Here is a 26,237-nt window from a genome sequence, read left to right on the forward strand (position 1 = left end):
TACTCTTCTTCCTTTACACTTTATTTATAAAAAACGAATTTGATAATTGATCATTTTATATAGAAACAATAACACGGATTGTGAGTCAACACATTAGAGATGATAAATTGGATCCTTAGTTAAGTATAGGTTTGTATACCATTTATATCGTTGTTATTCCTTTATCAGTTACTTCTATTTTCAAAGAAATGCTTTTTTTTATATATAATCCGGTGAAGTAAAACTACCAATTATCGATGATTTAAGTGAATAAATACGGGGATAATTGATATATGCAATAAATACGTGGGCTGAGATACCTCCTCCCCCCGTGCATCCCCAACTCATCAACCAACATATCATGTTCAGGTACCTTTATTCTTCTAACTTCTTATCGTCGAAACAAAGTGCATTACATTCTATAGGTATCATCATGTAGCCCAATATCTCAGTCTTCCATTGGTACCACAAAAATTGCAGTAAAACTTATGGTTTTGGAGTGAAATGAAAAATATGACCCTTACCCCACCGACAAAATGCTTAAATTGACATATTTGTCAATATCAAATCCCCTAGAGTATTTATGTTTCAGTTTAAGATGTTTTATCTTAAACAATGTAATCAGAAACAATTGCAGGAAGATGTTACAGAAGACAACAGCGATAATCACTTCAATGTCTGTTAAACTTGCCATTCGTTATCTTGTTTTTTGAGTAATCAAGGGAACCAAGGTTATAGCGGTAATCAAAGAGTAATCAAGGGAACCAAGGTTATAGCGGTAATCAAAAGAATGTAATCCAGGGACAATGACCAGACATGGAAAACAGACATACACAACAAAGAACATAAAGTAACTAAAATCTTACTTACAAAGTAACAAAAGTAAATAAGCAACTCAGACTCCACTAAAAACTGGGAGCATGGACCAGGTGCACCGGTAGGGTAAGCGTCCTCTGTTTTTCTAGAAACACCCGCCGAGTTGCTCATAAAAAATCAAAAAGTTTAAGACAGAAATCTTAAAACAGTGTCTGGGTGTATAGTATTATTGTATACCCGACTTTTGGTTGTACTGATAATAGTTCATATTCCTTCATGAATATCTTTACTATATCATATTAATATTGTATTTCCTCAAAATTTATGTGGTCAGTCGATTCTAATTTTTGTCTCGCAATGGTCAAGTTTAACCGAGATCAAATAATTCAAACACTGAGTGTACCTACAGCCATCTAAAAGCTCTTCATATCAGTCCTGAAAGCAATTATAAAAAAACTATTTTATTTTTAGTAAGGTTTTTCTCATAAATTTCTTTGAGTTTGTATTTCACCTCAACCATAACTTTAGAATTAATATGTGTATTATCATCCGCAAGATCATGTATCCCCATTGAAGTTATAATGTTCTTCATTATTGCATCCTCGGATGATATAAGTTTTATTTAACAAGCCTTTGTGACCAATATTCTAATAATACATACAAATCTATAAAAAATATCAACCTGTTCTGCTTATGTTCTTCATACTACCTTTAATAATTCTACTTTTTTCTAGAGTATGCAAATGAAATTAACACTTGCCATCGTAATGTTTAAGCCATTTTAAATACTTATGTACTAGCTTAAAACACGACAATCTCGTGTCGTAAATACCGGTGCCATCATTAGTTATTTGTTTACTTAATATTCATTATACATGTACTAGATATGTTTAGTTGCTTGGCATGGAGGTACAAGGATTTTGGTCATTGGAAGCAGTATATTAACAATTGGGATAATTGCTTTTGGGCAATAAATTGGGCTCAGTTAAATTCACCGCACAACATCTCTTTTGTTTTGAATGGAGACGACAATAACTAGTTTTGTTGTATTGGTTTTTTTTCCGACCGCGTTCTGATCAACCATCTCTTTGTTTTGTGTCATCAGACCACGGGTAAGGGCGTGGGTTGGCCTTTTCTCTTCTATTTTTGCTTTAAGTTTGCATGGAACTCAATAAAATTCCTGTACTTCTTGCATCTGATTGTACCTAGACAAAAAAGTGGTAATTTTGTTTGAAATGCAATAATTATTCCAAGCGAGTAGTTCTCTGTTTATATCAATAAAATTAAAGAAAAAAAAAAGAAAATAAAGGTTATCTCGTACTATACGTAATTAGGTTTCATTACACAATATAGATAGGTTAAATCATTTATAGCCAACGTTGGTATAAAAAGTTTATCATGAAAAATGAAGCATGTACTATGATATCCATTGTTAGTAAGGCGTATTCTATTTGAACTTATGACAAAATTTTTATACCAGTTTTCGACGGTAGCACTTACAGTCTACAAAACACTTCCGTGGAAGAAAACAGTCAGAATGCCATAATTCGACAATAGTTCCTTTATCAAAACTTTTCATGTCTCTGGTGCTACACTCACCATTTACAACAGCACAAGAATGAGTACCTGCATCCCCTTTTGTAACAGAAAACGAAAACAACATAATCTTTGTTTTGTTGTGCCACATAATCAAAACAAGGATAAACATTACATAGTCAAGCATAGGTTACTTATATATACTGCAATAGTTTTCAGTAGTAAATACATGCGTTTTTATGGTAAAATATTATATTCAATAAACTTGTGATTGACTGGTAAAAAATAATTCCTATCAAATATCATGTCGGGGGGGGGGGGGGGGTTGAAATTATAATTTGGAAAGACATTCGATATATTTTTCTGTGTTTAACTGTTAAAGATTCCTGACGATGAATGAAGTTTTATTGTTCTCTCTGGATCGTCTATGTGGAAGATGAAACCGTTTCAGGTTTGATCGATTGTAAAAATGAAAGAAAACATTTCTCACAAGATAAGAAATTAAGGGAGATAATCCAGTGCAGTATAAAAGTATTAAAGTAGAATAGTAAAATATTTTTTTTTACTGTGCTGAATTATTTTGAATAGACTTACCGAACTGAACAAAACAAAGAAGCGATAAGTATAGAATTCTAGACATCATTTTCTCCAAACTTTAATTTTGTACCTGTTAAATTGTATATATATACATATACCTGAATGCTGATACATTGATGAGTCTGCAACGTCCAATTTTTATTATTTAATTTATGTTATGAATACATAAGATAAGTAAACAATAAACAGGAATACAAGAATGAGGTTTTATTCTTACACATGCTTAGAATTAGAAATAAGACAGGTAATTTGAAATTGCATTGAGATTCCTGTCATTTAAAAATAAATCTTTTGGCGCATCAATTTCTCAAGTCCATAGTTCGATAATTCACCAAACTTCATTAGTAAAGGAATAACTAAACAAAAAGGAACTGATAACAGTCTGGTGCACTATGGTCTGGTAATTTATCTTTTCATATCCTTGTTTTACCAACTGTCATTTGTCAAATGTTAAAATCGACATAGATTGCCAGCTCTTGGTAAACAGAATGGAAAACTAGATACTAAATGAAGAATGGCTTAATTATACCAATTGTTATTTTGTGATCTAAGGCTTTATCTGGGGTTGTAACATTGTACACGATGTATGGTCAAATTAACGACACACGTCACAACCAATAGATATGAAACAGACGTCTCAGAATGTGACATGTCTAATAACTTCATTTGTACTGCTCCAGCGAATAATTTTTGATAAACGGAAGATAAAGCAAGGGTTGTAAGGGGCTGAAAAAATTCTAACGGTGTCTGAAATGGCAAATCTGGGAAACAAATTTGTGGCATTTTCCTCTACGGGTACTACTGTGGCAGCAGTGTCTGTATATTGTCAAGAGCCTTAGATCAGCAAGTTAGGCTACATTTTTTGTAACTTAGTACACAATGTATCAAATATGATCCGATGAAGCAGGGTAGCGAAAGAAAAGTGGGTGTGTACTGGTCAGAAAAAATGCATAAGCAAATCCAATGTCGAGAAACTTAGATGTTGAAAAAAGTGCCGGTAAGTCATGACAAACATTCTGACGGAGCGTCAAATTATCAAATATTAACAGAAATAAATGAAGACTTAACAAAAGACAAGTAGAGATCATCACTGCATTATTATACTTGCCTTTTATTATCTTGTTCATAATTATCTACCAAAAACTACTTTGGTTAATAAAATACCTTTTAAAATGTCTTTTTGAAGTACCAATACTAACTCTAATTCTTTACTATATCTTTCGTCAAGTTTTATGTGGTCACTCAATTTCATTTTTCTCTTAATGACAAAGCTTAAATTTCTCTTATTACTAATTTGTTTTTTTTTAAAGATCTACCGATTCTTTCACTGATTTTGTCCACAGACAGTTATACTAAATACCATATTTACCATATTTTGACCTCGATTTAATGGGAGTGTATTGTATTACAACAGAAATATGGTGACACCGAAAGTCAAAACAAAAATACAACAAGAAAATTAAAAATTTCAATTTATACCTTTTATACTGTTTTATATTTCATAATTAGCATTTTAGGTAAACAAAAGTAACAAAGGGAAAACAGTTTCAAGCGAAAATACAAAAATGCTATCCAGGGATTAAAACCAGACAGGAACAAAAAAACAGAGACTCATAACAGGGAACACAAAATAACAAAGTAACACGTACAAACAACAAAAAGTAAATAAGCAACTCAGACTCCAAAAAGAAAAAAAAAGAAAAAGAAAAAAAACTGGAAGCATGGACAAAGTGAACCACGCTCCATCAATTGGAATTATAACTTTAAAGTTCTTATGGATGCCGTGGAGGACTATGCAAGAAAATGGATAAAACGAGAAGAAGACATTGATTCTCTGCCAGAGTGGTTAAAGGCAGTGAGGTCTTAAATTTTGAAACGAATGAAAGTTTCAAGTAGGTCAATGATTGCAAAAACTACATCAGTTTTCAAAAACCCCGATGTAGCAAAAACATTGTCTACTATACATGACAAATATGTTCTCGTACCAGCAGACAAAACCCAAAACAACATTGTTATTGTCTGCAAAACGTTTTACATTCAATGTTTATGATCAGAGATAGACGTAGAAAATAAAAGCAGTGATAAAACCTATACTGCTACAAAACTCTCCAAAGAATAGATTGTGGAAAACCACAAATTTGTGCTATCCTCTTTTGGTTTCTCTGCCAAGGACAAAGATAGTGATTTACCGTCTATGTACTGGATTCTTAAACTCCTCAAGTTGACCTTTCATTCAGAATTGTCAACTTTCCTTTCATCTGTGGCAACATCCTTTCAGCACCTGCTTTTTGTATCGCGCTATAACTCTAACAAATAGGTTTCTGGAACATGGTTATGCTGCTATAAGATTGAAGTCATCACTACAGAAGTTTTATAGTCGTCATCATGAACTCGTGGATCGTTATGGTGTATCCATCTGCACCATGAAAACTGATTTATTCAACGGGGCATAGTTTTCCTTTCCTCGTTTGTCTACCCCGGACTTGACTTTTTATGAGCAAGTTTGCGGGTGTTTCTAGAAAAGCAGAGGACGCTTGTGCTACCGTTGCACCTGGTCCATGCTCCCAGTTTTAAATGGAGTTCGAGATGCTTTATTTTTTTTATTGCTTTAGTTTTTTTGTATGTATGATTTTAGTTACTTTGTGTTCTTTGTTGTGTATATTTTTTCCATGTCTAGACTTTGTCTCTGGATTACATGCTTTTGATAACCGCTATAACTTTGGTTCCCTTGATTACTCTTGTAAAGATCATGTCGTACTAAATTTTCTCGTAGGTAATTAGGTTTCATTACACAACATACATAGGTTAAACCATTTATAGCCAACGTTGTGATACCTGCTCATAGAACTATAGAGAGTGGATGTATGTAAGATTAGCTCGAATGAAATATACAATATATTTGAGCAAAGTGTATTCCTTAAAAAAACTCACAAAAAAAAACAAAAACAAAAAGAATAAAACAAAACAAAAACCGAACAAAAACCAAAACAACATAAAACAAAAGAAAAACAAACAAACAAACAAACAAAAACAATATAGCAAGATCGTACTGAAAGTTTCTCATGAAAATTGAGGTACTCCATTTTTTATTAAGTTTTATTTCATTGAACATATAACGCTCACTTATCTAAATACCAGTTAACGACGATAGCACTTACAGTCTACAAAGCACCGCCGTGGCAGAAAACAGTCCGAATGCCATAATTCGACAGTAGTTCCTCTATCAAAACTTTTCATGTCTCTGGTGCTACACTCACCATTCACAGCAGCACATGATCTATAACCTGCATCCCCTCTTGTAAAAGAAAGTAAAACAAAACTTTCTTCGTTTTTGTTGTTCAAAACAAGGATAAACATAACATAATGTCTGTCAGGCATATCTACAACAACAATTTTCACTAGTGATTACATGCGTTTCTGTGGTTGAATATTATATTAAATAAACGTTTCTACGATGAGCGCACGGAAGAATAATAATAAAAAAAATCATTTATATCAAGGTGGGATTTAGACATACTAGATTGAAAAGACCCTCGATATCTTTTCAATTTTAAAGTGTTCATGACGATGAATGTGATAATTCCCATGAGTCGTCTATGTGGAAGATGAAGGCTACTTAGTTTTAATCGATCATGAAAATGAAAGAAAACAATTCTCACAAGATTAGGGATTAATGGAGATCATACAGTGCTGTATAATAGTAGGAAACTAGAATAGTATAATTCTTATCTTTATAATTTTTTATTGAACTTATTTATTTTGAATAGACTTACCGAACTGAACAAGCCAAAGAAACATTAATAGGTAGAAAATTCTACACATCATTTTCTCCAACCTATAATTTTGTACCTGTTAAATTGTATATATATATATATATATATATATATATATATATATATATATATATATATATACATTAATTTGCATGCTGATACATTAATGAGTCTGTAACGTCCAATTTTTGTATTTAATTCATGTTATGAATACATGAGTAAACAATAAACAGGTATGCATTAATGAGGTTTTATTCTTTTATATGCTTAGAATTAGGAATCAGACAGGTAATTTGAAATTGCAGTGAGATTTCCATCATTTAAAAAAAAATATGTTGGTGCATCATTTCAAGTCCATAGTTTTGATAATTCATCACGTTTCATAAAGAATAGAATAACAAAAAAAAGGACCAGTGAAAAGCCTAGCTTATAATCGACAGCTCATTGTAAACATAATGGAACACTAAATAGAAAATAAAGAATGGCTTAATTATACCATTCACATACGTTATATTGTGATTGAAAACTTTATCCAGGTTTAAAACATTGGACACGATGTATGGTTGTACATTAGACAGCTCATCTAGATGTTGCTATTTAGAATATAGAATCAGGGATACATGTCACATCAAATAAATAACATACTTAGAATCTGACGACACTATTCGCTACACAGCTCCATCGAATCAAGTTTGAAACAGGGAAGAAATCGGAATCATATTTGGGTCTGAAAAAATCCCAGTGATGTCGTTCGCTCCAGATCTCGATTTCACAAAAAGTCGTAAGTGTAAAGTTGATCGTAAGTAATGACGTCATAAACTAAAATAGCATTGTGACGTCATGAATTACGATCAATTTCACACTTGCGACTTTTTGTGAAAGCAATGCCAGAGGTCTCGAACTCGTCCTACTGTGACACCTTTCGCAAAACCACCTGCACTAAGTCCAGCTCCCGACTCAATTTATATTTTTTCTGACCGGACCATTCCTCTTCATAGCAAAAATCTAGGTTGGAAACTTAATACACAATATACGGTAGTACAGTGAAGCCAATCAAGGTGTTGTCCTCATATAGGATAAAAAATCAACTTATCGACACGTCTCAACCAATAAATATGAGACTAATGTCTCAGAATGTTAGTTAAAAAACTGAAGATGAGGAAAGGTTATCAGGGACTGAAAATGTAACGATGTTAGAACAGCCAAATCTGGGAAGCACATTTGTGGCGCCTTTCCCTCTGCTTCCGCTGGACCCGAACTCGTACTTCTGTGATATCAATGGCAGCACTGCCTGTAATTTGTCAAACGCCTTAGAAAAATGAGCATGTCTATGATAAAAGATGAGCGTATCGAAACAAAAATATAAGAAAAACTTAATCCTCAATATCATATGAAAAGTAGATTAAGAGACGAGGATTTGGTAAGATCATTAATATCCATTTACCTGTTTAAGGGATTATAAAGTGTTCATTACGTTTGATGTCTTGTATTTCTTCGTGTGGAAAAGGTGCAATTAATTTTCCATGCGTTTTTGTTCAGATTACTGGATCGTAAAAAAGCACTTAAATTTTACACCATTCATTGGGAAAGGTAGATAATTTGGTAAGACCTTTGATATCTATTTAAGTGCTAAAGGTTTTATAAAGTGTTCATCACGGTTAATGTCGTGCATTTGTTCCCTTTGGATCGCATGTCTTGCATGTGTAGAATGCATGTCTATGATAACAGAGGTGCAATTGCATATATACCGGAAAACTGATACATTAATGAGTCATCAAATTATGTCTCATATATACTTTATTTTGACAGAGAACACTTATTGCAAAATATATTTGGCTCTATTGATATGAAAGGCTAGAGTACCTGAGGAGGATGTGCAGCCTTGGTCGTCTTGACCCAAATGTTATCCGAAACATAGTGTGAACAGAAAAAAAGATTAGTTCATACCGACTAAATATAAAATAGAGCTAACTGCTACCTCTTATGAGTACATTGCAGATAGAATAACATTATTAAGGTAACCCCTGTGTACAGAAAATTAATGAATACAAACAGATAATCAACTCCAAAAACTTATTTGAAATGTGCAGCAAATAGCTTACTAGAATCTCTGTTTAACCAAACAACTGAAAAAAAAATATTATGAAACAATATAATCAAATTAAACGTAAACACGTTGCAGTTGCATGCTTAATCGGAGGGGGGGGGGTAAAACAATGCACTTCATTTCGAAAGGCATTGGTATTGAATTTTGCTTGGATAGGAATATGGACACGTTTATTCTTAAAATGAACATGTATGCATGATTGAGTTTTGTACACATTTTGTTTTTTTTTCTTATGTATGCCTAGAATTAGAAATTTAACGTGCATTTCGAAATTACGTTGAAAATTTCTGTCATTTAAAACGAAATTTGGTCACTACTTTGACGGAACGTCCTTAGCTTGTAAATTCCCATGTGATAGTAATACCAGTACCGAAATGTATAAAACTTAAAAAGAACTAGTTAAGCATCTGGTTTACTATAGTCTGGCAATTATCCTGTATTCCCCCTTACTTTATTAATCGTCATATCTATGATGATAGATCGATATAAATTCTATTTTTATTCCATTAACTTCTTAATTATTTTAGCAATGTTTTTTTCTCTTGAGGTTCGCGGTTTAAGATTAATCAAGGAAACCAAGGTTATAGCGCTAATCAAAAAAATGTAATCCAGGCACAAATACCAGACATTGAAACCAGACATACACAACATAGAACACAAAGTAACTAAAAGTCATACATACAAAGCAACAAAAGCAAATGAGCAACTCGATTTCCTCAATCTTGTAGCAACATAACCCTGTTTCAATAGCCTATTTGTTAGAAGTCTAGCGCGATACGAAAAGTCTGCGTGGTTTCGGCAAGCTCTGGCATAACGTGTGAGTTGTGATATGAATACTCCATACGCAGATGCGGAAGGGATGTTGCCACAAATGAAAAGAAAGTTGACAATTCTGAATGAAAAGTCATCTCGTTTTCGTTTGGTCAATAGTTTTCCTTTACCATCAATTTCTAAGTGAAGGTCAAGATATGAGGCTGACTTCACAGTGTCTATAGTATCCTTTATCTCAAGTTCTTTATGATAGATGCCATGTATCAAATCCCCGAAATTAGGATTGCTTTATGATAATACATCATCTTTATGGCGGAAACTGAGATTAAAATACTGCTTTCATAAAATGTAATATTGGTATCAACTTTTGTATTTAAACTTTCTGTGAGTTTGTATATAATCGTAATCAAACCTTTTGAATTAGGATTTGTATTATCACCTGCTGAAGGGATGTTGCTACAAACGAAAGGAAAGTTGACAATTCTGAATGAAAAGTCAACACGTTTGTCGTAAAGTTTGGTCAATAGTTTGAATTAGGATTTGTATTATCATCTACGAGATGATGGTTCCCTCTTCAAGTTATCATTTTCTTCATTATTGCTTCCTCGGATGATAAATTTTTATTTAACACGCTTTAGTGACCAATATTCTAAAAATACATGCAATAAGTATTAACAATGTTCTCCTTGTGTTCTTCATACTACCTTCAATAATTAAAAAAGTAAAATTCAAGAGTATGTTAATGAACTAGACACTTGTTATCGTAATGATTTAACCATTTCAAATACTTACGTACTGGCTTGAAACACGAAAAGCTCATGTTGTAAATCCTGGTACTATCTAATTGGCTATTTGTTTAGTTAATATTCATAATATTAGAAATGTTCAGTTGTTTGGCATGGAGGTACGACATTTTTGGTCCTTAGAGGCATTTCATTAACGGCTGGGAAAATTGCTTTTAGGCGGGAAATTGGGCTCAGTTAAATTTGCTGCATAACAGATCTTTTGTTTTGAGTGTAGACGACAAGAACTTTTTTGTTGTATTCGTTTTTCTCGACCCCTTTCTTTTAAACCACCTGTTTGTTTTATTTCACCAAACCCCGAGTCACAGCGTGAGTCGGCTTTTTCTCTCTTACTTTTGATATAAGTTTACTTGGAAATCAATTAAAAAAATCCCAAAATACGGTTACTTTTGTGCAAAGGTGGAATTGAATTCAATCCCGGTCCATGTAAAAGAACATTTACGCACGTAAACATATGCACTCACGTAGATATGTGGATATGTGAACATTAAAAAAATGGATGAAAAATTAATACAACTTAGCCAGAACTCAAAAACTTTACAAATACAAACTACGACCGTTACACGATTACATTTATTTTAAAATTTGTAGTTTAGAATATCAAAACTGATCACATAATATTATCTCATGAAAAGTTATTCGTTTACTTATAACTATACCGACTCAAAACTTTGAATAAAGCATTCTGGTTGCCAAAATGATCTTTGTATCCATTCGGTGTTTTAATCGGTATCCAAATTCTTGAACAATACAGTTTTCTACAGGTCTTTGTAACAGCAGACACTGCGTCCACTCCCACAAGAACAAATATCCCTGTCTGCTTTAAAGTCCGGAGGACAGATAACAGAACAAAACCAGTTCCTATACTTCTTGCATCTGATTGTACCTAGGCAAAAAATAAAAAAAATAAAAAAAGAAGTAATTTAGTTTGAAGTGCAGTATCAATCTACCAGTAATTCTTTGTAGACTAACACTTATTCATATCAGTAAAATTAAAGAAAGAATTACTTATGAAGGTTATCTCGTACTAAATTTGACTAGTGTTGTTTTTACACAGTATGCATGGGCCAAACAGTTATCGTAATAAATTTAACTATAAGTCAAAATATGTTTCTTCATATTATACATCGGTGAAACAGTTATAGCCAGTTTTGTGATATGTACTTATAAAACTGTAGATAGAAGATGTATGCAATATTAGCTCGAATGAAATAGACATTATGAATGAACATATACAGTACCTGAACCGATCCGTGCAACAATAATTGCGATCGGTCATCGATCAACGATCAGTTTCCGTCAAACCGATCCATTTAACTGGTGATCGCGTCAATGTATTTTACGGTTTTTGTTGTTTTCTTTGTCTATCCAAAACATATTTATATAATGGCATAAATTTAAACAGCAATTTATACTTTTATATTACCTTTCTTTTATTAAAAACAGATCTTACGTCATTTTACATAACAAAACTGCGATCAGATCGGCCACTGGTCATCGGTCATCGATCCGTCAGCGATCAATCAATCAACGTTTATCGATCCGTCAAATCGTTGCGTGGATCGGTTCAAGGACAGTAAGTGTATTCCAGAAAATCGGCCCCTTCCGGTCCGGGTGTCCAAAGAATAGGCCAGCAGCAGCGCTGAGCTTGTCGTAAAAGTCGACTCAATAGTGCTCAGAATCCTGGCCGGGGGCTATGGCGATCTGCCCACAGAGCTACTGGGTTGTGTGCCCCAGAGGGTGGAATAGGAAATCCCTGTCATGTTACATCCTGGGGTTCTCAGGCCATAATACGGAAAATCTGTCCAAAACCATAGTGATGCAAAATGTTGGGAAAGACGCTACGTTCCCCGCACGTTAAAGAACCATGCTGTGGTTTTCAATCGAAGTAGGAACCATTTGGCTCCGCCATAGGAGGCTAAATTGCCCGAACCTCACTACCCATCTCGCTCTATTTCCAGTGGCAATCAAATATTGTCGACCCTATTATCCTTGTGTCCCAAACCATTTTTTTTATTTCATCATCATTCCATATTCATCGCCTGAATATAGCTGAAATGTTGTTGCTCGGGCGTTTAACACCAACAATCAATCATTCTGACAACACAAAATCAGATAATTTCCACCATCGTACAAAGAGCATCCCATTGATATTATCTACGATATAAATTGTTGAGTAAGTTTTATTTTATTTGAAGCTAAAAAATCCTTTAACTAGCCGTTTACGACTATATAACTTTCAGTCTGCGAAACACTTCCGTGGAAGAAAACAGTCAGAATGCCATTATTCGACAATAATTCCTCTAGGAACTCTTTTGATGTCTCTGGTGCTACGTTCACCATTCATAGCAACACACGACCTAAAACCTGCATTCCCTTTTATAAAAGAAAAGAAAACAACACTATTGATTTTGATGTGCCACATGTTCGAAACGAGGATAAGCATAACATAACGTCATACATATATACAGCAACACTATTAACTAGTGATTACATGCGTTTCTATTGTTGAATATTATATCAAATATGACGAGCATATGGAAGAATAAATAAAATGTTTCATATCTAATATCATACAGAGAGGGGATTTAAAAATACTAATTTGGAAAGACCTTCGATATCTCTTTAGGTGTATAGATTTTAAAGTGTTCATGACGATGAATTGGTGTTCTTGTTTCCTCTGGATAACGCAGGCATTTCAGTTTTGATTGATCGTGAAAAAGAAAGAAAACAATTCTCACAAGATTGGGGGAAAAGGTAGATTTAACATTAAATAGAGTACAGTATACTAATATAAAAGTAGAATAGTATAATTTTGTGTTTTTATATATTTTTACTGTGTTTACTTATCTTGAATAAACGTACCGAACTGAACAATGCAAAAAAACAAAAAAACAAAAAAAAAAAACAATATGTATCGGATTCCAATTATCATTTTCCCAAACCTGTAATTATTTTTCGGTTAAATAATGTATATACCTGCATGCTGATACATAAATGCGTATGCAACGTCCGCCTTTTTTTATTTAATTTGTGTTATGAATACATTAGATGGTTAAACAATGAACATGTGTGCGTTAAGGTTTTATTCTTACACATGCTTAGAATTAGAAATAAGACGTGCAATTTGCAATTACGCTGACATTTCCGTCATTAAAAAAAATCTTTGGGCGCATCATTTCTATGATGGAAAGTTCTTAGATTACTTATTCCCAAAAATGCATATGCTAGTAATATTAGAATAAGAATAGCTTTAAAAGAACGAGTTAATCATGGTTTATAAAGTTGTTGCGATTTATCATATAATTCTCCTTATTTTAAAAACCCTTATCTCCAATGTGTCGTAATCTAAATAGATTGCCAGCTCTTTTTACAAACTAGATACTAAGTGACGAAAATCTTCATTATATCATTAACAGAACATTGCTCTTCTGAGAACTACGTCTTTATTTAGGATTGTTACTTTGGACACGATGTATGGTTGTACATTAGACAGCTCATCTAGATGTTGTTATGTATGATAGAGAATCAAGTTAAGGATACATGTAACATCAATAAATATCATACATATGTCTCAGAATGTGACGACACTATTCGATACATAGCTGATTCGAATCAAGTTTGAAACAGGGAAGATAACGTACACACATTAGGTTCTGAAAAATTCTCAACGATGTCAGATCTATCAAATTTGGGATGAAAATTTTTCGTCGTTAATTCCAGGGGTCTCGCACTAGTAGCGCTGTTACATCATTGGAAAAACCGCTTGCACTCCTTGCAGTTCAGTCTCCTTTTTCGACCATTCTGCCATCTAAGCAATTTAAACATAGCTTTTTCTGGGCGGACCATTTCGTAGGATAAATCTATGTTTGTAACTTAGTACGCGATGTATAGTAGTACAGATACTAATCTAAGTGTTTTCATATTGGATAAAGGATCAAATTAACAACATATGTCAAAGCCAATAGATATGAAATATATGTCTAAGAATGTGACGTCTCCATTTGGTTCACTGCTTCATCGAATAATACTTGATACAAAAAAGATAAACGATGTGAGTTTTTTTGTGTTCTAGTTATAAAAATGCATATGCAAATCCAATGTCAAAATTCTTAGATGTATAAAAAATTGCCGTTCAGTGATGACAAATCTTCTGACGGAGCATCCACTAAGACAATTCTAAAATATAATATCAAACAATATTATCAAAAGCAAATAAAGACTTTACAAAAAATACCCCCCCCCAAAAAAAAAAACAAAACAAAACAAAACAAAACAAAACAAAACAAAAGAATTTATTATCTTATTCATATATTTTCAAAAATACGGTAGTTAATGGTATACTTGTAAACGAAACCATTTTGTAGTACCAATAAGAGTTAATATTCCTTACTATGACATATTGATATTGTCTTTCGTATAGTTTAATGTAATCACTCACTCTTATAATAATTTTTTCCAAGATCAACCAATTCTCTCATTGATTACAGTTGTACAGTTCGTAAAGATTTTGTCGTAAAGATTGATCAATAGTTTTCTCGATCTGTAAGTTTAGGTCAAGATATGAGGCCGAGTAGAATACAGATTGTGTATTAAAAACGCGTTTACAGCACTGGCAAAATATGTCATCGACTAAAAATTTGAGCATTTTAAAAACATCTTTGGTATATTTTGAAGATTAGTTACAATCGTCTCTATACAAAGTAGGAGGAATTTCTGTCATGTTCCATGAATGTTTCAGGTGTACAGTCTTTTCTTGAGTAACAACGATGTATAATATTTTTGAGTCGAAAGTTTAACTGAGTGTTGTGAATGGAGGTATAAAGGTTTTGAAAATCAGAGGTCTTGATGTTGTTGTATTATGGTAAGACTGGAGACCATCTTTGACAGCTGTGAGTATAGAAAGTTTTAAAATATGCTCATCGTGTACTACATATCCCTCAGTTTTTTGTAATGAAATTTCTATTCAGCCTTGGTAGATTTCTCTATCTATCTCACAGATGATCTACATGCAACGTGGATCACAAAAACCCACCATAAGGAGGTAGACCTAGGGTAAGGGACACAACTCATGAAGCCAGTGATATGTTTGTATCATATTCAATTTCACGAAAGGCTATCAAGCTTTCATTTCACACAGAATAAAATCAGTTAAAGTAACTTTGACGCTTACATGACATGATGTAAAATGATGAATACAAACGTTCCGATGATATGTAAGGGTTGTGTCCCTTACCCTAGGTCTACCTCCTTAAGTAACTACAAATAAAAACATGACCTAAGGCGTTTAAAACGGGCTTTTTCGTTTTTTGTTCAGTGTAAGGCAAAGAAACAAACACCGCAAACATAGAAGTACAGAGAAAGCTTAGACGAGATGAGAAAATAATTTTGTGGTACCGCCTGGTGAAAAAAAGAATTGCTTTCTCCGATTTTTCACTTGCACTCTTGTTGATGTTAAATTCTTATATATCAGCAGAAAGAAAAAAATGATTGTTTTTCCTATTCAAAACTATTGATCGGTGTCTCTAACAGAAACTGGATTCAACTTGCTGGACCACAAACGTTTAATTAGGAATATTGATCACAATGCATTTAATAATTCAATAGAATTCATTCGTTTATATTTAGCTACACTAACAATAACAATATTCATGCATAAAGCATTTTTATGGCGAAAAAATATCTTTGTAATAATTTAGTATTTTGACCGTTTGTTTTATTCGTGATCAGCACAGTTTATTACAGGTCTTTGTAACAGCAGACACTGTTTCCATTTCCACAGTGACAAAGGCCCTTGTCTGCTTTATATAGTTGAGGACAAACATCAGAACAAAACCCGTTCCTGTAATTTTTGCATCTGATTGAGCCTAGAAAAAATTACTTATAATGTTTATTCTATAGTAAATCTGTTTACCATTTCTTTCCAGACTTTTCTGTCGTGTAACAACACAATACACATCAGATGTGTAGTTCAAAACAGTTACGTGTCAAGTAAAATGTACGTATGAAAATAAAGAGAAATGATTTTGGAATAGTAGCTTGAAGGAAATATATAAAATATTTGAGTAAAGTGTATCCTTTTAAAACAAATACAAGAATTTAAGTTAACAGAATTGCACCAATTTCTCATGAAAAAGAGAAACATTAACTATGATATCTTTATCCTGAGCAAGTTTTATTTTATTTGGTACTATAAAAAGCATTTATTTAAATAGCTGTTTATGACGGAGACACTTACAGTCTACAAAGCATTTCCGTGGGAGAAAACAGTCAGAATGCCATAATTCGACAATAGTTCCTCTAGCAACGCTTCTGATGTCTCTGGTGCTACACTCACCATTTAGAGAAGCACAGGATCTAAAACCTGCATTCCCTATTTTTTACAAAAAAGTTTTCCTATTTTTTTTTGTTATACTACTTATGCAAAGACGAGAATAAAAAGTACAAAAAGCCAAACATCGGTTAGCGAGATATACAGCTATGGTTTTCACCAGTAATTACATGCGTTTTATAAAAAAAAAAAACTTGAACGTGTCTATGGTAAAAGGTGAGCGTATCGAAGAATAATTTTAAAAAAAGGAAATCATCTCAAATATCATATTAAAAGCAGATTTAGAGACAATGATTTGGTAAGACCTTTCATATCTCTTTAGGCGCTTAAGGGATTATAAAGTGTTACATCACAATTAATGTCTGGCCTGTGTTACACGTGTGGAAGAGGTGCAAGTAAGGAGGTAGACCTGGGGTAAGGGACATAACTCTTCAAATAAGTGATATATTTGTATCATATACAATTTCACGAAAGCCTTTCAAATCAACAAATATCTTATTCTAAACATTATTTTCTCAAGCTGTAATCTTTTAAATGTCACTCGCTTATATACCTGAACATCTGAATTTGATTCGTGTAATGAAAACAGAATGGTTGAACATTAAAAAGGTATGCATAAATGAGCATTGTAAAAAAATATAATTTATTCTCATGCAGGCTTAGAATAAGGAATAAGACATGCAATTTGAAATTAGGTTGAAAAGTTGAAAATGTACGTCATTTAAGATCAACAGTGAAGGTCCTAAGTCTATATGACTAACGGTTTAAAAGTTTAGTGACCAACCGAACAATTTCATTTTAGGTCGCGAAATCGCGTAACCAGGGAAACCTCAAATCTTTTCGAACCTTTGTCAAATGGTACTGCCACCCGTTTCTGAAAAACATGGAGCTTTCGGTTTGTGTGTATCTACAACCGTTTACGAAATTTCCCAAAATTAGTTTTTCCACTACGGCCCAGATAAATCTGGAACGACAAATGATCACGTCTCTGAGGATGAATTCAAAAGTGTTATCTCAGATTGCAAAAGATTGTCAAAATCTTGTCGTGATACTATCAGCCAAAAATTTGGCAAAATGTCTGGCAAAAAAAAGAATAATAATAATCAGAAGAAATACAAGTTTTTGAAAATGTCGCCTATCGGTGTATTTTTACTGATTTCTGAAAATCGTCAAATTTGATCGGAAGTATGTATTGTGGCATATCATTGGATGTGAAATCATGCTTCTCAATTGATTAGAAATAGTTTGTGTTGTCTATCTTGAACCATATTGCAAAAATGGCAAAAAACATTTTTTGACACAGGTTTTGGACCATTAAAACAAATGACCTTGACCTTTGACCTTGGTGTTTTTAAGAAGAATTTATTCTCCTGTTCAAGAACATACATAGTCTGTAGATACTGTTATTAGAAATCAATTGAAAGAGTAATCAAGGGAACCAATGTCATAGCGGTAATTTAAAGAATGTAATCCAGGGTCAAAGGCCAGACATGGAAAACAGACATATACAACGAAGAAAATAAAGTAACTGAAATCATACATACAAAGTAACAAAAACAAATGAGCAACTCGAACTCCACTAAAACTGGGAGCATGGACCAGGTGCACCGGTAGGGTAAGCGTCCTCTGCTTTTCTAGAAATACCCGCCGAGTTGCTCATAAAAAGTCAAGTCCGGGGTAGACAAACGAGGAAAGGAAAACTATGACCCGTTGAATAAATCAGCTTTCATGGTGCTGATGGATACACCATAACGATCCACAAGTTCATGATGACGACCATAAAACTTCTGTAGTGATGACTTCAATCTTGTAGCAACATAACCCTGTTCCAGAAGCCTATTTGTTAGAGTTCTAGCGCGATACAAAAAGTCTGCGTAGTTTCGGGAATCTCTGGCATAACGGATGAGTTGTGATATGAACACTCCATACGCAGGAGCGGAAGGGATGTTGTCACAGATGAAAGGAAAGTTGACAATTCTGAATGAAAAGTCATCAGATTTGTCGTAAAGTTTGGTCAATAGTTTTCCTTTACCATCGATTTCTAAGTGTAGGTCAAGATATGAGACTGACTTCACAGTGTCTATAGTATCCTTTATCTCAAATTCTTGTGGGTAGATGCGATGTATCAAATCCCCGAAATTAGGATTGTTTAAAGATAATTTGTTTGTTTTGTTTGTTTGTTAGGGTTTAACGTCCGACCAGCAATATTTCAGCTATATTCAGACAATGAACATGAAATGGATGATAAAATGAACATGAAATGATAAAAAAAGGATGGGTCACAAGGACAACAGGGTCGACAAATTTTGATTGCCACTAGAAAAAGGGGGGATGGGTAAGGTCGGGCAATTTAGCCTCCTGTGGCGGAGCGCAAAGGTTCCTACTCCTATCGAATACCACAGCAGGGTTCTTTAACGTGCGGGGAACGTGGCATCTTTCCCAACACGGTGCACCACTATGGTTTGCGGTCAGGTTTTCCGTATTATAGCCTGACAACCCCAGCATGCAACACGCCAGGGTAACCCCATTCCACCACCTGGGGCACACATCCCAGTTGCTCTGTGGGCAGAGCGCCTAACCCCCGGCTAGGTTTCTGAGCACTGTTTAGTCGCCTTTTACGACAAGCTTAGCGCTGCTGCAGGCCTATTCTTTTAACACCCGGACCTGCACGGGGCTTAAAGATAATACGTCATCTATATAGCGGAAACTGAGATTGAAGGATCTAGCCAAACGATATTCTTTCTTTCTGATCAGATCAACTATAAAGGCTGCCTCATAAGAGTGAAGGAATAGGACAGCAAGTAAAGGAGCACAATTTGTTCCCATTGGAATGCCGACCGTTTGTTGAAAAACACGTCCACCACACTGGACAAATATGTTGTCGATTAAAAATTCCAGCATTTTGTAAACATCTTCCTCTGTATATTTGGAAGATGATTTGGAATTATTTTTTACAAAGTATGAGGAATCTCTTCCAAGAACTATATATTTGTATCTAGGTGTACCATCTTTTTTGGAAAATCAACAATGTATAATGTTTTTAAGTCGGAATTTTAACTGAGTATGGGGAATAGAAGTATACAGTGTTGAAACATCATAGGTTTTAATGCTATTATATTCAGATAATAGCCTTGAACTGATTGTCTCCAAAAGATCTTTCGAATTTTTCAGGATCCACATTGAATTAATACCACTACGGGAGTAACAAGTGTTGTTGTAGGACTGCAGACCCTCTTTGACAGTTGTGAGTATAGAAGTTAAAAGTTTTGAAAGAGGTTTAGTGGTACATTTTGCAGATGAAACGTTGTTTGTATGGATTATTGTGAAGTTTAGGAATCCAGTACATAGACAGTAAATCACAATCATCGTCCTTGGTAGAGAGACCAAAAGAGGATAGCACAGAATTTTGTTTTCCACAATCTCTTCTTTGGAGAGAGTGGTAGCAGTATAGGTCTTATCACTGCTATTATTTTCTACGTCTACCTCTGATTATAAACATTGGATATAAAACGTTTTGCAGACAAAAACAATGTTGTTTTGGGCTTTGTCTTCTGGTACGACAACATATTATATATGTCATGAATAGTAGACAATGTTTTTGCTACGTCGGGGTCTTTGAAAACTGATGTAGCCTTGGCACTCATTGACCTACTTAAAACTTTCATTCGTTTCAAAATTAAAGACCTCACGGCCTTTAACCACTCTGACAGAAAAACAATGTCTTCTTGTTCTCGTTTGATCCATTTTCTTGCATAGTCCTCGACGGCATCCATAAGAACTTTAAAGTTATAATTCCAATTTATGGAGCGTGGTTCACGGAACTTGGGACCTTTAGAAAGGATATTACGCACAGATTCGTTTTCGATAATGGTTAAATCTCCCGTAACGACGTGACCAGAAGGACCATATTTGAATGGAGAGGTTTTGCAAGAACAGTCAGGTGGTTTAGCCTTGAAGTTCTCAATCTCGAGGATCTGCAATAGCCTTTTATAATTTAAAATTTTGGATGCGATGGGTGCAGTATAGGATTATGAAATAATTGGTATGGATTTGTTCTTGAAATATGGGGAATTTTGTTGGTAACGTTTTTGTGATGGAGGATGTTAGCCAAATTAATTGCATCTATACCTTTGTTGACAAACGGCAGTGGAAGAAATGATTGTTCTTATTCATCTTGACTTTTCACACAAACTGGTTTAAAAAGTCACCAAAAGTACTTGTTTTTGGGCTATAACATCAAAACGCCTATTTTTTTACATACCAAAAGTAGATCTTATTTAGATACACATTTTTTGAGTGCTTCATTTTCTTCTGTCTCTAATGGTTTCGGAGTCCATCCCATAACAAGGCCAAGGTCAAATTTCAAAGTGACCTTTAAACTTGACATTTTTAAACATACAACATATCATCTAAGATCAACAGTGAAGGTCCCAAGTATGTACGACTTAAGGTTTTAAAGTTAGGTGACCAACCGAATTATAAGTCGCGAAATCGCGTAACCAAGGAAACCCCAAATCTTTACAGAACCTTGTCAAATAGTACTGCCCCTTGTTTCTGAACAATATGGAGCTTTCGGTTTTTGTGTATCTAAAACCGTTTAAGAAATTTTTCCAAAATTAGTTTTTCTACTACGGGGCAGATAATTCTGGAACAACAAATGATCACGTCTCTCAGAGTGAATTCCAAAGTTTAATCTCAGATTGCAAAAGATGGTCAAAATCTTGTCACGATATGATTTAATGCGAAGCGGGGAAATTGGGCGGCAAAAAAAAATAATAATCAGAAGAAATACTAGAAGGTCTTTCCATTGAAATGGGAAAGACCTTAATAAAGAAATTAAGGGGTTCATCCGGATGACCGAGAAATTAACATTAGCAGGCATATAAATTTAAAATGTGTTCACGGAAAGATGGCTTAAATCACCATAAGTATTTAAAATAATAGATGTGCTTTTTATGCATGCATATTCATCTTATGTAAGAAACTGTTAGAAATGAAACATAGAAACAAACTAAAAAATATTCCGAAATATTGCGTGAGTTCCACTCTTCTCTGTACTGTATAAAAAGTCATTTAATAGGAATATATCAAACATATATAGCTACGTGGATATGAACATTTATAGGTACGTGGATATGAACATATATAGGTACGTGGATATGAACATTTATAGGTACGTGGATATGAACATATATAGGTACGTAGATATGAACATGAAAATAATGAAATGAAATTTAATTGTTAATTAGCCAGATCTGGCATCAGGTTGAAAAAGAAAACAACTTAAGCATATGCTAATAGCATTATTACACTGATATTTCTTTTTTGCCACGTGAAATTTTATTTAACACACAGATGATCTACAGATTTTGTGAATCTGCCTTGTAAGAAAAAAAAAACCAAATGTTGATGTTACATCCTCAATATCTCAGCAGTCGGAAATTGATTATCTATAGTCTTTAAATCTTTGATCGGTATTTTTTAAAACTACATTGATTTTACTTACTCGAACACAAACAATTCACAAACACAAACTATGACTGTTACGAGGTAACATTTATTTTACAATTTAATTTGTAGTTTCGAATGGATATCAAAACTAATCACATAATATTATCTCATTATAAGTTCTTGGTTCATTTTTAACTAAACTGACAAAATGCTTTGAACAAAGCATTCTTGATTGCCAAAATAATCTTTGTAACGATTCGGTATTTTAATCGGTATCTAAACTCTTGATCAAAACAGTTTACTCCAGGTTTTTGTAACAGCAGACACTGCGTCCACTTCCGCATCGACAAAGATCCCTGTCTGCTTTAAACTGCGGAGGACAAACATCAGAACAAAACCCGTTCCTGTACTTCTTGCATCTGATTGTGCCTAGACAAAAAAAGTAATTTTGTATGAATTGCAATATCAGTTTTCAAGAGAGTAGATCTCTGTTTATATCAGTAAAATTAAAGAAAAAAAAAGAAAAAAAGAAAACAGTTGTAAGAACTTGAGATAAAGAACTTGAGATAAAGGATAGTACAAACACTGTGAAGTCAGCCTCATATCTTGACCTACACTTAAAAATCGATAGTACAGGACAACTATTGACCAAACTTTACGACAAGTGTGATGACTTTTCATTCAGAATTGTCAACTTTCCTATCATCTGTGGCAACATCCCTTCGACTCCTGCGTATGGAATGTTCATATCACAACTCATACGTTATGTCGGAGCTTGCCGAAACTACGCAGACTTTTTGTATCGCGCTAGAACTCTAACAAATAGGCTTCTGGAACAGGGTTATGTTGCTACAAGATTGAACTCATCACTACAGAAGTTTTATGGTCGTCATCATGAACTTGTGGATCGTTATGGTGTATGCATCAGCACCACGAAAGCTGATTTATTCAACGGGTCATAGTTTTCCTTTCCTCGTTTGTCTACCCCGGACTTGACTTTTTATGAGCAACTCGGCGGGTATTTCTAGAAAAGCAGAGGACGCTTACCCTACCGGTGCACCTTGTCCATGCTCCCAGTTTTAGTGGAGTTCGAGTTGCTCATTTGTTTTTGTTACTTTGTATGTATGATTTTAGTTACTTTATTTTCTTTGTTGTATATGTCTGTTTTCCATGTCTGGTCTTTGTCACTGGATTACATTGTTTTGATTACCGCTATAGCCTTGGTTCCCTTGATTACTCTTGTAAAGGTCGGATTGTGCTAAATTTTCTCGTAATTAGGTTTCATTACAAAATATACATAGGTTAAAACAATTATAGCCCACGCTGTGATATCTGCTTATAAAACCGTAGAGCGAAGATGTATGTAAGATTAGCTCGAATGAAATATACAATATATTTGAACAAAGTGTATTCCTAAAAAACTCACAAAAAAACTCACAAAGAAAACAAAACAAAAACAAAAACAAAACAAAAACAAAACAAAAACAAAACAAAACAAACAAACAAAAACAATATAGCAAGATCGTACTAAAAGGTTCTCATGAAAATTGAGGTACTCCATTTTTATTAAGTTTTATTTCATTTGAACATAAAACGCTCAATTATCTAAATTCCAGTTAACGATTGTAGCACTTACAGTCTACAAAGCACCGCCGTGGCAGAAAACAGTCAGAATGCCATAATTCGACAATAGTTTCTCTATCAAAACTTTTCATGTCTCTGGTGCTACACTCACCATTCACAGCAGCACATGATCTAATACCTGCATCCCCTTTTGTAAAAGAAAGTAAAGCAAAACTTTCTTCGTTTTTGTTGTTCAAAACAAGGATGAACATAACATAATGTATGTCAGGCATATTTACAGGCAACTCAGTTTTGATCGAACATGAAAATAAAAAAAAACAATTCTCAAAAGATTAAAGATTAAGGGAGATCATAGAGTGCTGTATAATAGCGGGAAATTAGAATAGTATAATTCTTATCTTTATAATATTTCTATTGTACTTATTTATTTCTATTGTACTTATTTATTAATTTCTATCGTACTTATTTATTTATTTCTATTGTACTTATTTATTTCTATTGTATTTATTTATTTCTATTGTACTTATTTATTTATTTCTATTGTACTTATTTATTTCTAATAGACTTACCGCACTGAACAAAACAAAGAAACAATAATAAGTAGAGAATTCTACACATCATCTTCTCCAACCTATAATTTTGTACTTGTTAAATTGTATACATACATATATGTACATCTATTTGAATGCTGATACATTAATGAGTCTGTAACGTCCACTTATTGTATTTAATTTATGTTATGAATACATAAGTAAACAATAAACAGGTATGCATTAATAAGGTTTTATTCTTTTACATGCTTAGAATTAGAAATAAGACAAGTAATATGAAATTGCAGTGAGATTCCCTTCATTTTAAAAGAATCTTTTGGTGCATCATTTCTCAAGTCCATAGTTTGATACTTCACAAAGTTTCATAAAGAATAGAATAACAAAAAGAAGGACCAGTGAACAGTTTAGCTCATAATCGACATTAATGTCCAGCTCATTGTAAACATAATGGAACACTAGATACTAAATGAAGAATGGCTTAATTACCATTCACATATGTAATGTTATTTTGTGATTGAAAACTTTATCCTGGGTTAAAACATTGGACACGATGTATGGTTGTACATTAGACAGCTCATCTAGATGTTGTTATTCAGAATAGAGAATCAGGGATACATGTCACATCAAATAAATAACATACTTAGAATCTGACGACACTATTCGCTACACAGCTCCATCGAATCAGTTTGAAACAGGGAAGAAAACGGAAGCATATCTGGGTCTGAAAAAATCTCAATGATGTCATTTGCTCCAGGTCTCGATTTCACAAAAAGTCGTAAGTGTCAAGCTGATCGTAAGTAATGAGGTCATAAACTAAAATAGCATTGTGACGTTATGATTTACGATCAATTTCACACTTGCGACTTTTTGTGAAACCAACGCCAGGAGTCTCGAACTCGTCCTACTGTGACACCTTTCGCAAAACCACCTGCACTAAGTCCAGCTCCCGACTCAATTTATTTTTTTTCTGACCGGACCATTCCTCTTCATAGCAAAAATCTAGGTTGGAAACTTAATACACAATATACGGTAGTACAGTGAAGCCAATCAAGGTGTTGTCCTCATATAGGATAAAAAATCAACTTATCGACACGTCTCAACCAATAAATATGAGACTAATATCTCAGAATGTGAGTTCAAAACGGAAGATGAGGAAAGGTTATAAGGGGCTGAAAACGTAACGATGTTAGAACAGCCAAATCTGGGAAGCACATTTGTGGCGCCTTTCCCTCTGCCTCCGCTGGACTCGAACTCGTACTTCTGTGATATCTATGGCAGCACTGCCTGTAACTTGTCAAACGCCTTGGAAAAACTTGAGCATGTCTATGATAAAAGATGAGCGTATCCAAAAAAAATAAGAAATACTTAATCCTCAATATCATATCAAAACTAGATTAAGAGACGAGGATTTGGTAAGATCATTGATATCCATTTACCTGTTTAAGGGATTATAAAGTGTTTTTTACGATTAATGTCTTGTATTTCTTCGTGTGGAAAAGGCGCAATTAATTTTCCAGGCGTTTTTGTTCAGATTACTAGATCGTAAAAAAGGACTTCAATTTACACCATTCATTGGGAAATATAGATAATTTGGTAAGACCTTTGATATCTATTTAAGTGCTTGAGGTTTTATAAAGTGTTCATCACGGTTAATGTCGTGCATTTGTTCCCTTTGGATCGCATGTCTTGGATGTGTAGAATGCATGTCTATGATAACAGAGGTGCAATTGATTTTTTTGGGCGTTTCTAAAATAAATTTTCCAAACATTCGCACCATTCATTGGGAAACATATATTCCATAAAATAAAGTGGAAAGGAAAAATAGTACAATTAAAAAAAATCATTTCTCTTTGCGAACTAATCTTGAATAAACGTACCGAACTGAAGAAAACAAAGAAAAAATCAATTCTAAACTAATTCTAGATATCATTTTTTCAA

At 33.7% G+C, this 26,237-nt stretch overlaps 1 protein-coding gene across 1 annotated transcript; it reads right to left on the reverse strand.

Annotated features, from left to right (window-relative positions):
* Positions 1-22,248: 22,248 nt before the first annotated feature.
* On the reverse strand, positions 22,249-24,440 carry LOC148602883 (uncharacterized). Its single transcript, XM_088553242.1, has 3 exons — positions 24,318-24,440; positions 23,801-23,935; positions 22,249-22,593 (listed from the first exon to the last, which is right to left on the reverse strand). The coding sequence occupies exons 1-3, from the start codon at positions 24,367-24,369 to the stop codon at positions 22,463-22,465; spliced, it is 318 nt and encodes a 105-aa protein (XP_088409368.1). The 5' UTR covers positions 24,370-24,440; the 3' UTR covers positions 22,249-22,462.
* Positions 24,441-26,237: the final 1,797 nt, after the last annotated feature.

Source organism: Perna viridis, chromosome 11 (genome assembly GCF_037379345.1).
Source record: "Perna viridis isolate PV_CMFRI_1.1 ecotype Kerala chromosome 11, ASM3737934v1, whole genome shotgun sequence".
In the NCBI taxonomy this organism is placed as follows: Eukaryota; Metazoa; Mollusca; class Bivalvia; order Mytilida; family Mytilidae; genus Perna; species Perna viridis.